This window comes from Mycteria americana, chromosome 3 (genome assembly GCF_035582795.1).
Source record: "Mycteria americana isolate JAX WOST 10 ecotype Jacksonville Zoo and Gardens chromosome 3, USCA_MyAme_1.0, whole genome shotgun sequence".
Classification (NCBI taxonomy): domain Eukaryota; kingdom Metazoa; phylum Chordata; class Aves; order Ciconiiformes; family Ciconiidae; genus Mycteria; species Mycteria americana.
Genome location: NC_134367.1, coordinates 64,056,179 through 64,071,224, shown reverse-complemented (window position 1 = coordinate 64,071,224; position 15,046 = coordinate 64,056,179). Strand labels below are relative to the sequence as shown.

General features: G+C 39.3%; 1 protein-coding gene across 7 annotated transcripts in view; it reads right to left on the bottom strand.

Moving 5' to 3' along the window:
• The window catches only part of EYA4 (EYA transcriptional coactivator and phosphatase 4), a 161,187-nt gene that overhangs the window by 10,581 nt on the left and 135,560 nt on the right, over positions 1–15,046 (bottom strand). For all 7 annotated transcript variants that reach the window (XM_075498771.1, XM_075498768.1, XM_075498772.1 and 4 more), the window contains 3 exons: positions 8,488–8,577; positions 2,159–2,217; positions 1,891–2,051 (listed from right to left, as the gene is read on the bottom strand). In XM_075498771.1, coding sequence (XP_075354886.1) covers positions 1,891–2,051; positions 2,159–2,217; positions 8,488–8,577 — 310 coding nt within the window. The remainder of the gene's footprint in view (positions 1–1,890; positions 2,052–2,158; positions 2,218–8,487; positions 8,578–15,046) is intronic.

Here is a 15,046-nt window from a genome sequence, read left to right as displayed (position 1 = left end):
CATGTCCTGTTGTAGTTAGTAATTATAGCTTCTTTTATAGCATTTACAGCCCTGAAATAGCTGTACATCTTATATTCTCATATCTCAGTCCTTAAATCACCTTAAAATCTCCTTTTGAGTATGAGTGGTCAGATTTTAAAAAATACCCAGTTTATTGAATGTTGAGACATGAATTCTTTGGAACCAAGCTATTTTAAATTTAGATTTGGTCCTGGAAGAGCAGGGAAGGAGGTTTCATGGCCTTTAGTATCCCTCTTCTCTTTCACACCCTATGTTCCCAAGAAGTGGTGATGACTGTCTTCAAAAATCTGAAATGAAACAAACTAAAAATACCTAGTTTGATCTAGCCTTCTGTTGCCTTCTAACAGCTATTTTGAAATAAATAGATACATATGTGATAAAAAGATTATTAAAAAAGCTAAGAAGTAGAGGGTGAATGAAGGAACTTGCCACTACGGATGGAATATATTTCAGAAGCAGCATTTGTGGGAGAGAATAAAAACCTTAATACAATGCACCACATATCTGCACTCTGCCTTTGCAATGATTGTTCCTCTTAGTGTGTTTCCCTATGCTGTGCTCTTGGACTTAAGCTCTTACTAACGTTAAAGGTTTTATGAAATGCAACAGCTTTAGACTCTCAGGTGCATTAGGAGATAGGAGAAAATCCGGTAAAAGTTTGGATAATACTGTTTCAAGTATTCCTAATACATAAAAACTCCATTCATGACACCAATGAAGGGCAAGGCAGTGCAAGTGAAAGCCAATCGTTTACTATCACCCTTTGCTCCTATTGCTTCATCCTGCAGCAAGTAAAGACTCTGAGCTTCTAAGAGAAAATACGCATTTCAGGTTTGCATAGTTTAGAAAATGATTAAGGTAACGACTAATTCACAGTCGATATTAGTAGTACTGTTGGCCATTTTTGAGAGACTGCAGGAAGTGAACACCAAACTGTCTGGTTTTGCTGAAGGTGAGCTTTACTTCGAATTTCAGGTTCCTTTGAAATAAATTTCAGATGAGTTGAAAAAGCGCATGTTATAGAATGGCAGAGTGTTCACTCAGACTCCTTCCTGGCTGGGTTGTCCTCATCTTATCCTCAACTGTGGCTGTAGCAATGCTTGAAGACTTGTAAGTATTCTTGCAGGCTCTTCTTGAGGGAGTCAGTTGACGTATTCCCCTCCTCAGAAGAGGGCTGGCTGCCTCTGCAAGTCACACAGGACTCTCCAGGGCAGATTCTTTCAGTTCTTCTGCTTGATTTCCTACAAGCCTGCTGGCACGGACATGAGTGAGTCCGTGAATGAGAACAGTAGCAGGAAAGCTCTCAGCCCAAATAAGACTCGGATTTCTTGCAACACAATTAACAGTGCAAGCTACAGAGTCAACAAAAGGAGCTAGTGGTATGGCAGTGCTAGAGTTTTCTTGCATCCACTGGTGAAAATAGACTAGCAAGTACCCAGCAGAGAATTTAGCAGACGGTGTGTTGTTACCAACTAGATCATGAAAATGTAGGATGGAATAGGCCAGCCACAACCAATTTGTGCTGTGGGAACTATACAACCTCTTTCCTAGCATAACAGCATATTTCAGGTAGAATAAGTGGCTCAACCAATCAGTAAGGCAGGTACAGCCGAGCTGGGTCTGAAGGAGAAAAATGGGCTCTGCGGAAGCTAAACGGAAGCCTGCTCGGTTTCCCATCTCTGGTTCTCCTGCACAACAGCACAACGTTGGCTCTGCCATTACAGTCAGTAGCTTTCAATAGCCCAAGGTCCAGCCACATCACTTTCCATTTGCTCTGTGGCTTCCAAGGCGCATTCCCTTGGCAGGAGTTCATCGCCATGCAGTTTAACCTGATCAGCATTCTAAATTGGTTTTGACAATTAAACTCACCTCCTATGTTGTTCTTGTAAGTATTATACAACTCTTTTACTCTTCTGTAACGGAAAGCCAGCTTCCTCATCCAGTCAACCCCTCCTCTTACACCTGTTGGCAGACAAAGGTTTGCACTACTTGCAGCTGCATGGAAGCCATCAGTTGCAAAACTGTAGGTACTGCAAACACCCAAAATACAGTAAAAATAAATACAATGTATTCCTGTAAATGCTCAATTTATTTAATCTTTGAAGAAAAAAAAAAAGAAACAAATGCTATATCTTACCTTAGGTCTTGTCCGTTATCATCAGAAGAAACATCATCTATATGAACTTGATCACACTCCTGTTGAAAAAAAAAAAAGAAATGATAAATTATCTTATAAGAGAGTATGCTCCCCATATGCTTAGTACAGATATTGAAGAAATGATCGGTGCAGGCCACTAAGTGCACCAGAAGATGGCAGCGTATGTACACATACAGCTTCCTATTACCACCAACTTCTTTAAAATAATACAACCTTCAACTCCTTCTACACTGTATAAATTATTAGTTAAAATAGGCCTTTAGAAAAGCTATATGTAATTTTAGTGTGATTTTAGATTAAAATTATTTTAATTGAAAAAAACTGAACAAGTCTCACTTACAGTCTCTCTAGCATACCAATATTCCAAAATCACCTAAACCTTATTTCCCCACTTCCTAAAAGCTAATGATGATGAACCTCCACAGGCATGTCATTTCTGTTAAGTCTCTGGGAGTCTGGATGCTTATCAGATTCTTTTCTTGATTTATCCAAATGCCTTTGGCTGGAAAATCACAGATAATCAAGCAGTGCTGGAGAATTTCATTATTTCCTGGTTTCGGAAGGGATGGAAGTAACTCCAGGGAACTGAGGTACACTGGAAAACTGAACTCCTCTCCAAGCTGGTTTTATAATTGGATAGCTATCAAATATCCTTTTCTGCACAGTGGTTACAGCAGAAAGATAGGAAAATGTGGGGGAAGCACAAATAAATAACTCAAGCCACCATGCACCAATAAATATGAACAGGCATCGTATTACTGTTTTCTGTAGTTGCTAGAATTAACACCTTAGCCCAAAGACACACCTGAAGTTCAGTGTCCAGAGATTTTACTTTCCTGTATCTAAATAATTTTTTAATATGTAAAATAGTTGTTGTTAACATAATCCTAATAGGATTTATGAAAAAGTTCAAGGACGTATTTAAAAATTACTCCCCAACTAATGTTTTCAGATAATTTAATCTCATCACTAAGACAAAATGAAGCTGAGCTTTCAAAATGCACAGCTCTGTGCCTCAAATAAAGAGTCATCTGAGTCATCTACTTCAAATAAAGTTGCTGACAAGCAGCACTTAATTCAGACTCTCTGTGACACACAGGAGTACACAGTTCTAAGTTTCCAGTCTCAGTCTTGTACCAGTGCTAAGTTGTCCAGATAAAGGATCATCTGAACAGGGGAGTGATTTCCAAATGTGTATGCCACAAGTTCCTAGAGTGTGAATTTGGGGAATTACAATTTCTTCTTTCTGTTTTGTTTGCTTTGCAATGAATGAAAACTTAACCTTTTACCCTCATGAAGTAAGTTGTTAAAAAAAAAAATTAGCAATTTTTTGTATAAAATAAATATATATAATTTCATTTTCAAATACATAATGTCATTGCATCATGCAAGGAATCATCATTTAAAATTTTGTGTCAAGACTAAAAGAATGAGCGGCCAAACTCTGCTCATCTGGCTTAATCCATTAAGACAGGCACGAAAGAGCTGCGTTCAAGGAACAGAAATGAAGCATTCTTCTCCCCACTGGAGAAATAAAATTTTTTGGTTCTGTCTGAGGAGATTATCTGGAGCTGTAGAATATTTTAAAGAAGCTGCTGCTGGATGTAAATAGCAGATGAAAAGAGAAAGAAAAGGGGAAGTGGCAGCTGAAATAAAAGATTCATTTCTTTATCCTTATTTAATATTTACACTCCAGAAAAAAAATGCAACTATACTCCACCCAGTGTAGGACAGGAACTCAAAAATTAGACAAAAAGCCCCACTGGGACAAGTTCTAACTCTATATTTTGCAATATTTGAGCAATATCTGGCTTCTTAATCACCTTCACAGATTTCCCTGGAACTGGTCAAGGCGTAAGATAATTTTAAAAGTTTAAAAGTCAGTCCTGTGGATTTGAAGGTGTACTGATTAAATGGAGGGCACACAGAAGCCCTGATGGATAAGAAGGAGTGTCTGCTGCTGTTTGGGTTTTGTTAAGCCTTTCAGCTACATTGTTCCAGCCTTGAAAATTCCAGATAGCTGTTCTGCTGATAATTTCCTTATTAAATTAAATATGAGTGGGTGGCAAAGGCTCAGCTGTTTACTTTTATTTTTTTATCTCATAGTTTGTTCATTGACTCCAGGAACAGATGAGGGGAACATGCAGTTTTCTGATTACTTGCCCCTTGTCCCTGCAAGGTGGTTCTTAAGTTTCCAGCCACATAAGAGGGTCAAACCCAACAACACTCTCCAGCCTTCTCCTTTTCCTCCTTCCTCTTCTCCTCTCAGATCTATGGCTCACCTCCTCACCATACTGGCCATACACATTTGCTGATCAGCAATAAACTCATGTGCCCACCACTCCTTGCTTCGTTTTACTTTGTTTTCTCGTTTACTTATCTACTTCAACTAAAATGTTTACATTTTACAAATTCACTTACATGATGTGAAAAAACTTTCCAGAAAAAGGAAAAGGCAGATGATTTGAGCAGATCTGAGGTAGTTCTGTACTTTCCTCAAAAGAAACAGGAAACTGGTGGCACAACACTAGATCTGAGTTTGCTTCTCAAAGAGACCAAACAGTTGCAGGGAGGAAGGAAAGCAAGCAAGCTGTCGGTGACTTTAAATGTTAAGGTAAAATACTTTTCACATAAGCTACAGTACCGGCTACACTCAAGTCACAGTGGCTCACTGTCAGTGCAAGGTCAAAACTAAGAAAGATAAAATATATTTCCTATTACTGAGAGTACAGGAAAGGAATCTAGGTACAATAACTGGCTTTTGCTTGAAGCAATACTAATTTAAATTATATCTGAGTGCAGTCAATTCTTTGCAGCAATTTTTAAAGCCTGAAAATTTGAGAGTACAGAATCAACAAATCATCCATAAAAATTATCCTTCTGGAATGGACAGTAATTTCATTATCCAGTAAAAACACTGACTCACCACACTGAACACTAAAATGTTGTTACTGAGGGGATATTCAGCACTATGCTTTCTCAGGCTATACAGAATACCCCTTTTTATGTATACGCTTCAGTCTCTGTTAAAACTAGTTTGACCTGCTCCCAAATTCTGAGACTTACCTAAATCCTATTTTTTATTTCTCATTTCTACTTCTAATGAGAAAAAAAAGATCACAAAATCTTACTTAAAATACGGTAGGATTATCATAAAAATGGAAATGTAATTCAGTTTGTTTGAAATAAATACTGTTTTTTCTTCATCATCTTGAGAGTGGAGGGGGATAATGGAGTTGGAAGACTCATGTCCAAATTCCTGCTTGTAATTTGTAGAAATTGGGGTTTTTGCATGCATAGTATGCCCTACCAACACTTCTAAAAGCTGTCTTAAAATTCATACTGAGGTAGGGAGAAAAACTTCATTTTATTCCTTACCTGGCTGAGAACAGACTGCATTAGTCTGGATATTATTACAGAACTGAGTCCCGTCTCTAAGCGTTGTTTAGGCACATGAACTTTCTAGAGCACCAGACTCCTATTTTCATGGCAAAACACCAACTGCCCTCCCAAGCGATACTTCTCAAGCTAACTAAAATTTATACACTGAGAATGAAATAGCTGGAGAACAGCCTAGCCTGAAATAAAAGTGCAGCTTGGCTGATTAGAACATGGGTTACTGGGTCAGCGGGGAATGTCTCAGCAGATCGGAATTTCTGCATCAGCAGTCATTGTAGTGAGACAGATTTGCATAGAGGAAGGAAAACTTTATTTTTGTATGTGATAACTTTCAATAACTTGGTTATTATTACTAGACCCTGGTATGCAGTGTTTGCAACCAAGACAGACAGGGAAAAAAGAGAGCTTAGAGGATGTAGTGACTGGAGTCAATATTACAGGAATATAGGCTCATTAGTACATTACAGCTATCATGTCTGGAGTCACGAGGTCTATTGTGGGATGAAGATGAAAGCAAGGCAGAAGGTATGGGACCTGATGGCTCAGCATTAAAAAAGTGAGATGATGAAAGGATATAATCTGTCTAGTGAATAAAGGCCTATCTCACTTCCCCCAGTAAGAACTGAAGGTCTTGTGTCTTCATGGCCATGACCATCAACAGCTCAGCACTCACCTCCCCTCTCCTGGGGGAGGATGGAGAGAGGAAGACAGAGAAAGAGGGATGGAGAGGGGGAGAGATGAGAGAGAGACCCCAAGTCAGAATTGCGGAATTCTCAGAATTCATGACACATTCATCATGCAGATGCACTGTAATATTCAGTAATGGGCATGTACTCTGCAAACACATTTAAACAGACAGATCTATTCATCTGCATATTAAAGGATGCCTCTATGTACTTTGGCACAGGATGCCATGCAATTATATCTTATTTGCTAAGAAGACAGAAAATTGTTGGTCTTCTTGCATATGCCAGAATGTGTAGATACAGCTCATTTCAGAACAAGAAGTTTGGAATTTTGGTAATCTTATAAGAGACCTGGTTTTGAAACAAAGCTGAATTCTGGGCTAGAAAATACTTAATTGCATATAGAAATTGGTTTTAATCAAATCAAATTGATTGAGTTATGAGATTCTCCAAGAGAGTCCCCGAGTAGTATTTTTTGATTTATCTAAAACTGAAAACTGTTTGGATACTGTTCAAGCTCTGGAATGAGCTGGACTATGAATTTTTGGACAGGATATTAAAACCACCCTATGAAGAATATACAAAATGTGATGATCCACCTATGACAGCTGAACCTGAGATCTACAAAGAAAATAAATAACAAGAGGAAGGAATGAAGCTTCAATGGCCATAAGCAAGAATAAAGAAGTATGGAAAGAGGGCAAAGCTCCATTTTGCTGAACTCTTCCACTTGAACTCAGCACAAGATTGAAGAACTCTGGACATATGCTACCGAATGGCTTAAAGTTCATTGAAATCTGTAAACACGTGAATTCTGAACACGCAGGGGCAAAGGTCGCCTAAAAAGAAATTTAAGCAATGCTTTGAAAAATGGCTTTGGAATCTACCCCTGGTACTGGGCACCAGAAGAACATCCACCGAATACACTTGCATTGTCAAGTGATGGCTCACTAGGACTGCAATAAAACACCGACTGGTGAAAGCATGTCCAGGGCTTTACTTTCTTACGTTTCTGCTGCTGGAAGGAGGAAGTGCAGCCCAGGTATAGGGTGAAGTAGATCCCAGTTTCTTGACCTAAAAAGAGCTAAGAATAAATGAGGTCTGCAAGGGACGACAAAGACAATCGCAGCCTGGTACCTTCTGCTTTTCTTATTGCCTACAGTCGACGAAGGAACAAAAGAAGTGCACACTAGAAAACTCAATGTCCCAGTGAATGGAAAAGTCTCACTTACCCTCATTTTTTCTATTCACTCACCAGAGACCTTTCTCTGGCATTTTAAATAAAACCTCAAAGTCTTCCAACTGCCATTAGTGGCAAAATATCTGTCTATGGATGGAACTCTGGGATCCACTCCGTGTAAGAAAACAACTGAGTTAGACCAGGGGAAGGTCTGAAAAGTCCATAGTTTAATTTGAGAACTGTTTTTCACCCCCCGTCTCTTGACACACATGGTTGTAAGACTCTCACTTTCCATGTTAACAAATCCAGACTCCCGGAGTGAAACGAAAAGTCTGTGAAGCCCCACTGATGGGCCTGCTTCCCAGAGCACTGTCCCTGCAGCCGTCCATCTGTGTGCTTCTACAGGTGAGTGGTCCGCAGCGGTCACTCCCTAGGAAGAGGTCTCTCCCTTTTCTCACCAGATGCCAAATTGCACACCCTGGGTACATCGTGACAAAACATGTGGTCACCTGGTTACCTCGGGAAGAGACATCAATCATGAGTACACCTGTCATAGTCCCAGCTCTCTGACGCTGCAGTCTTTGAGGTAAATGAAGAATATTCTACCTTTGAGCAAGAAAGGGGGGGCTGTGGCCGAAAGGCTACTCAGGTATGGGAAGAGAAGAACAGAGTCTCTTGTGGTCAGATGATGGCACCCCTTGAAAGCCAATGTAGAGAACTTCAAGAGAAAGAATGGGAGGTACATATGTCCCCCTCCTGGAAATGACTGCAGATAGCTCTAAATCCGTGGAAATTGAAAAGATGGCCATAGGACAAAGAGAGGAAAGGCTAGTTTGCAGATTCCCTCTCTCACCCAGTTTCACGGAAGAACTCTGGTGCCACGGGAAGTCACTGCCACCTGGCTAAACTCTCTCTGATTAGAGTATGACAAACCCAAAGGCTAGATAGGCAGAAAATGTCACACACAACGAACATTAATGCACAGCAAAACCACTATGTTAAAAACCCAGGCGCAACGGTGTTTATGTTCCTTTGATTCTTACCTCTAAATCATTAAAAAATAAGTGTGTGTCAGCAAGATTAAAAATCATTTCTTCCATTCGCAGTCCAAGGGTCACTGCCATTGGCGGATCCTTAAAAAACAGAAAGCAAGGTTAACTACTTAAATACCTTTAAGTTATATCAGAATTACTTTAAAAACTGCTGTATACAAAGTGTTTTGAAAAATTAACACTGCAACAAATTTCTCTAAAGTCCTTTTGGTATTAAGCTATTTTAATACAATGCTACAAGAAGAGACTGCTGAACCTGTGTGAGACCATTTGGGGAGCTGGAGATGTTGAAACATCAAGCTTTTTGAAAGTCCAGGCATTTGTAACCTGGCTAAACTGACAGGGGAAAACCTGGTGGCCATATGTACACCTGCATAAAGAAGGCTGTAAACAGAGAAGGAACTTCTCACAAAAGATATATGTAAGAAAACCAATATTTATTATAATAAGAATACACAACATTTTTCATCCCTGAGCCTTTTAGAAAAGCCTTTTTTGGCTTTTCTTCCCCACTTTTGGGCACACAGAAGTCCTCACCAAGGTCATGCTAAACTGACCTAGGAAAGGTAGTCATCTCTATCAAATGATTATTTTGTAAGCAATTATCCTACACTGTGATAGGAAGGTGTGATTTAAGAGGCCTTTTCAATTTCTAATGTCTCTGCTTTATAAAAATACAAAAGGTAGTCCGAAACTATGCCCACTTCCCCAAATTGAGTTTCACTTTGGATAAATCATCACTGCCTTGCCTGTGCTTAGGTCTATATCACTTATTTCCCACACTTTCTGCCGCTCCAGTATGGATCCTCAAACCCTGCGCTTGATCCTTCTCTGTCTCAATATTTACCCTTCTTCCACGCAAGCCCTCACTGATGAATTTCCAGGCTCTCCTTTATGATTTTACTGCAGGTATTCATTCAACAAAGTGCTTGTAAGTGTTCTTCTAAGTGTTCTTCAGCGTGCCTACAATCTATGGCACAATTCTTTAGGTGGTCCACAGGAATGGGAAGTTTGTTTGTTTGCTACAGATCATCCCTTCATTTCTGATGAAATACAGGATTCCTGTCCCTGGATGAGATTCATTCAAAATGTTGCATCTGTTCGTAGGTCAGCTTTCACACTATCAAATCACTCCAGCAACATACAACAAATCTTCCGATCTGCAATAACAGTGTGCCTGAGAGCACTTAGTGTACAGTAAATGTGAGATATAATTTAACTTTGCTAGGCTTGCTAGGAAAGACGTTAAGCCAATTTGCATTACTTTACATTTGTTTTAGAACAAGAATGCACACGGACAGTTCCTGATGCTTAGCTGACACCTGGTAACTAGTTTTATCATTGCGTTAATCATCTGCCTGAGCTTGAGGGGTTCAGTTAACTTTTTTATGCTTAATGTACTGCAATGGACTTTTAAAATAGATGTGATCCTCTTCTCATTAAAATAAGAAAAAGAATCTGTATTTCATCATTTAAATTCTGATTGACACTAGCAAGTTTTCAGAAATCCTTTCTTAAATACCTTGAGATTAAAAGTCTAAAAGTTTACCAGCATCTGGCAACAAAATCACACAAAACCTCACATGAACATTTGTTAGTATTAGGATCAAAGGCATCCCAATCAGGATCAGACGTCCACTACTCCAGGGCTTCGCAACGACAGAATAAAAGACGGCTTCTGCCCTCAAGCACTTAAAAACTAATGGTAAAATCTGAAACATAGACATATTTTGACCCTTGCTCATGAAAAAGTCAGACTTGAAGGGGAGAATGGTGTACAAGAAATTGTAATGACCCAAAGTTGGACCCAATTTTCTGGCAGTGAAAGGAAATATTTTTATGTTGACCCTTGACCTGGTCTAGACTACCTTTCAGAAGTAAAAACCAAATGCAGTGCTTAGTAACATAATTTCATCCCCTACACCTTCTGCAGTCATGTTAACTGGATCTGAAAGTCACGTGGCTGAAGGCAGCAGCAAGTGCGAAGGTCAGTTTTCCAAGGGGATGATTAAGGAACACGTTAACAGATTTGCAAAAACTCACGTAAGATACTTAGAACACAAATCATCAAAATACTCTGGACTCATGAGATTCCTCATCAAGCCATAATGCTTTTATCAAAATGTCATCACATATAAACATGTGTTTCTCTCTCTCCTTTCTCTAGCGTTTTTTTCTGTGCACAGTAAATTATAAATTTTTCTTCCTAGATACAATATAAGAAAGAGTATTTGCAATATGCTTCTTTACCTCAATCCTACGAACACTAAAGCATGTGCATAACTTTATGCACAGGTGGTAACTCATTATTATTTATGTGAGTTAAGTTATTCACTGGAGTCCTTCCAAGACTGGAATCTCAGACTTTTGATTCTCAGCCTCTTTTTTCCCCTTCCTGGGTAGAAGCAGACTTAAATGCGGAAATTTGCTATAACATATTCCATTATAATCCAATTTATTTTTATAGAAACTACCAACTATGTATCACAATTTCCTGCCTTGCCTAGTATAGTTGAAAGACGTAAATGTGACAAAGCTTTTATGATTTTCTTATTAGTAGTATTTTTGTAACCAACTATGCCTGACTTTATTACTGTTAAAATGAGATTTCCTATGTTCCTGTTTTGACAAAGGCATATTGCTAGGTACTATATGTAAAATAAAATAAAGCAAAGAGAATTCATTTCAGCTTAGCATGAAATCAGTCTGGGATCTCCCCGTAACAACTTCTGCTAAGAAGAGTCACTGGAATCGAATTCTCAAGACATGAACAATTCTTCCTTTAATAAATTGGCCAAAACTTGCACTGCAACTGTTTAACAAGAATTAAACATCACGTTCCAGCTCTTGCCATGTTAACTTCATTCCTTCACATACAAAAATAGACAGAGAAAGCAGATTTGTCATGGTCTTGTGGTTTTATAATGTTTGCACAATGTGGAGGAACATCCCAATCATCGTTTTGCTGTCTTTCAACTCGAAGCAGAAGTTGCAGACTGACTCAAGTGGCACAAAGAACTGGGTGTTGAAAAGAAAGCAAGAAACATGTGCAGCTGATACAGATTTGAGCACAGCAAACTGAGAAACTGAATAAAAGGCAGACTGAACTTCTACCAAAATGGTATTTTGTGCTACTCTGCACAAGCATACACAGAAGAGGAAACAATAATAATAAAAAAAAAATCTGGAAGTTTTCCCCAGATAATTTGCAGAATAAAGAAGCACAACTCTTTGGCCCTCAGAGGCATGATTTTAGCCAGATATCATTAGTGTGCAAAAGAGTCAAGACCATCTACAGCATTTCTGTATACCAAAATACAAATGACTTTAGTTATGTTAGTATGAAGGCACTAAGCTGGAGCCAGACTGTCTGTCTGTGGACTTCTGTACTAGACTGGTCCATCCACTGGAATGCCTCCTGGGAAACTAGGTAAAAATACCCTGGGAGGACCAATACTTAAACGTTTTGACCAAGAGGAAAGTGACTGGAATAAAGCCCCAAAAGCTCAGTGTCCATTAGTGGAAGAAAACTATTTAATATTGTCTTGGAAGGTCAGGTTTCAGCACAAGATGTTCAAAATCATTTAATTTCATGGAAAAATATTACAAACTCACCAAACTCTTTTTTATAAAACCTCAGAAAACAAACAGATAGATAGTCTGTCAGGTAGATTCATTGTGACAGGAATTTGTATGCATGAAGCCTTAAAAATAAACAAGAAAACAAGCAAAATATATGAATAATATTGTAAAAATAGGTTTTCAATGGGTGGCTGTCCTGAACAGACTTACGACAAAATCAACCCCTGGGAAAAGTGGAAATGCTTAAGTACCAGTATTTTTAGCTTAAAGACCCTTCCCTACATTATGTAGGAATCTCAGATTTAAGTTCAGCCCTCACTCTCTCATAGGGGACACTTGTTCCCAGGAGAGCTTCATGTGGGTGGCAATGGAGGAAGAGAATACATCTCCTTTTAATAACCATATCTGGTGGCTGATGAAGGGAAACTCATGTACTCCATAGGGAGTTTCTGTTCCACACTCTCTAGAAGGCTGTAGAAAAATGGACTCAGAGGTCTCAGACAACGAGGGAGCGAATGGAGAGGACAACTGGAGCTCATGAGAGATACACTACTAGTACAGGCGGACAACATATTTATGAGTGAATTTGGGAATGTCATCACGGGTGTTAATGGTGACAAAGTTTTTCTGTTCAATGACTGGACAAGCAGAGAGTGAGCAATAAAAAGCTTCTGAGCCCTTTCCAGAGAAGCATACATGGTTAATGTGGCCTCCTCGACAACTTTCTGTCATTGGCAATGCTATCAACAATGTCCAAATGTGATCATCAAGTGCGGATTTGTTTTGATTTTTGCACTTGGAAATCACATTGTCCCCCTTCTAAGGTCACAAGGGACTTTCACTCTTTTTTAACCAGTTGCACCTTGAGTCACAGCATTTATCTGGGCATCCTTGCCCTCTGGGTTGACCTGGGGGAAATGAATGAAATATAAATGCTCAGAGGCAGACAAAACTCCAGCTTAATCAGCCTTAAATCAGCAAGAATAACTGGAATGTAATGGAACACAGAATATAGACTGTTCACAGGGAATAAGAATGTACCTCATAAACTTTAACAGATGATGACATCTCCTAACACATGTCCTGTCACATCAACAAATCCTCACTTAGAGCTCAGCATTGTAGAAAACTGTATCTGCCAACTGGTGCTCAGCTGCAAAAACCATCATCAGCCACGCAAGTCACAATATAAGAGCTCAAATGCCACTGTTCATAATTTACTACTGCAGTAAATAATTAAAAATAGAAAGGTACTAGTTTTATGAAGTACGAAGCAGATGAGCAAACGAGCTGAACAATGGGAGGTACTCTTACTGCTGGGAAGCAGCATGGTTTCCCTGAAACCTAACAGAGGTGTGGTGTAGTTTTTATTCTCTTTTTATGTTAGCTCTGACCAGCCCAATAAAGTAACCACTACCCCAAAAGTCAGACAGAAACACCCACAGGTAGAAAACAGCAAGCTATAGAATATTCCTTTGGATAAGTTCTATATTTTAAATATCAAAGTGATGCATTGACCAGCCTCTGGCCAAATCTCTCCCACTTCAGTGGAGTTTACAGCTATAATCTACTAGTGCCTAGATAAGAAGCCGCAATGTGCCCTGCGTTTCAAATGAGACGCTTACAGCTGCATCCAATAAGCTAAATCTTTCACCTTATCACTAGTTTTGTTTTTAACATCTTTATTATAACAGCCCTATTCCAAATGGATAATTCCATTTGGAATGGATAATTCCAAAATCAATTTAATATCACACCATGCAGAGTGCTGGACAAGTCCATTCTCAACTTCAGAAATCCTCAGGCATAAGTCAGAAAACTGATGTTCTCTTGACAAATACATGACCTGAAACTTGACTACTGGATCCAGGCCTTCCCACATAACCTCTGCCAATGAATGCCCCCATTGCCTATCTCTCCTCGAGGATGCTTGGTTTGCCTTTTCCTTTTCTCTTCAACCTCAACTGCTTGTTAAACTGTAGAAATCTTTTGAAAGAGAGACTGTTTGTCTCCTGGTACCACTGCAGCTCTCAAGTGCTCCTGCACGCATACATTGGTCCCTCCACCTGGCCATAACAGCGTGACGGCCACCTCCACACGCTGCACCTCCCCTCACTGCATTTCCTGCGCAGCCTGAATTGCAGCAGAGCAGAGAGGTTAAGAGACTCATTTCTGAACGTTTTGCTTTTGCCTGGTTACTGCAAGAAATAGGGTAAAGGGCCTGCGGAAAAGGGGGATGAAAGTTTACACGTCAAGGAGTAGTTGGGAAAGAACTGAAGGTGAATATCCTTGCCTGTCTGTATATTTGCACTAGCTCTAAACCCAGTATCTCACCCCTTGAAAGTATAAAGTGAGCACACTTGGCATAAGAAGATGCCTCCTTCCCTTAAAGCAATGTTCACATTAAAGACTCACTAATCTCATTTAGAATATTTAAATATGGGGGAAGGGGAAAACTCTGCTTTTCCTATTAATTTTTCCTTGTTGTTTCTGTTTTGGGAGTAACCTGATTACGTTATACAAAATGGGCTCACGAAACACATTCGGAAGACCATAATATGCACAGGTAAGCATCTGTGTAACATTACACGCCTTTATTTTTCAAAATCAGATAGCAAATCACCACAATTGAATAATTTAGTATCACCATTATTTTACACTACCCTGAAATTTTTTTCATTGTGAAGTAACAATTTGATACCATCTTTCCGGGATAAACAGCTCTCTCAACACTTTTGAAAGACCTCTATGCTCACAAGACTTCCACTGAGAACCTCACGATTCATGGACTATTTACTCTCATAGCAACCCAATTCTCCTAACAATCCAGACTCCAGTCTGGATTAAGACCTTGTTTACAGATGGAAATCACATGCAGAAAAGCTAAGGGCCACATCTGCTAAACAGGTCATGCTCCAGAGACTGACTGAGGTCCAGCTGTGCTATCTTTCCCTTCTCCCATGTCTAA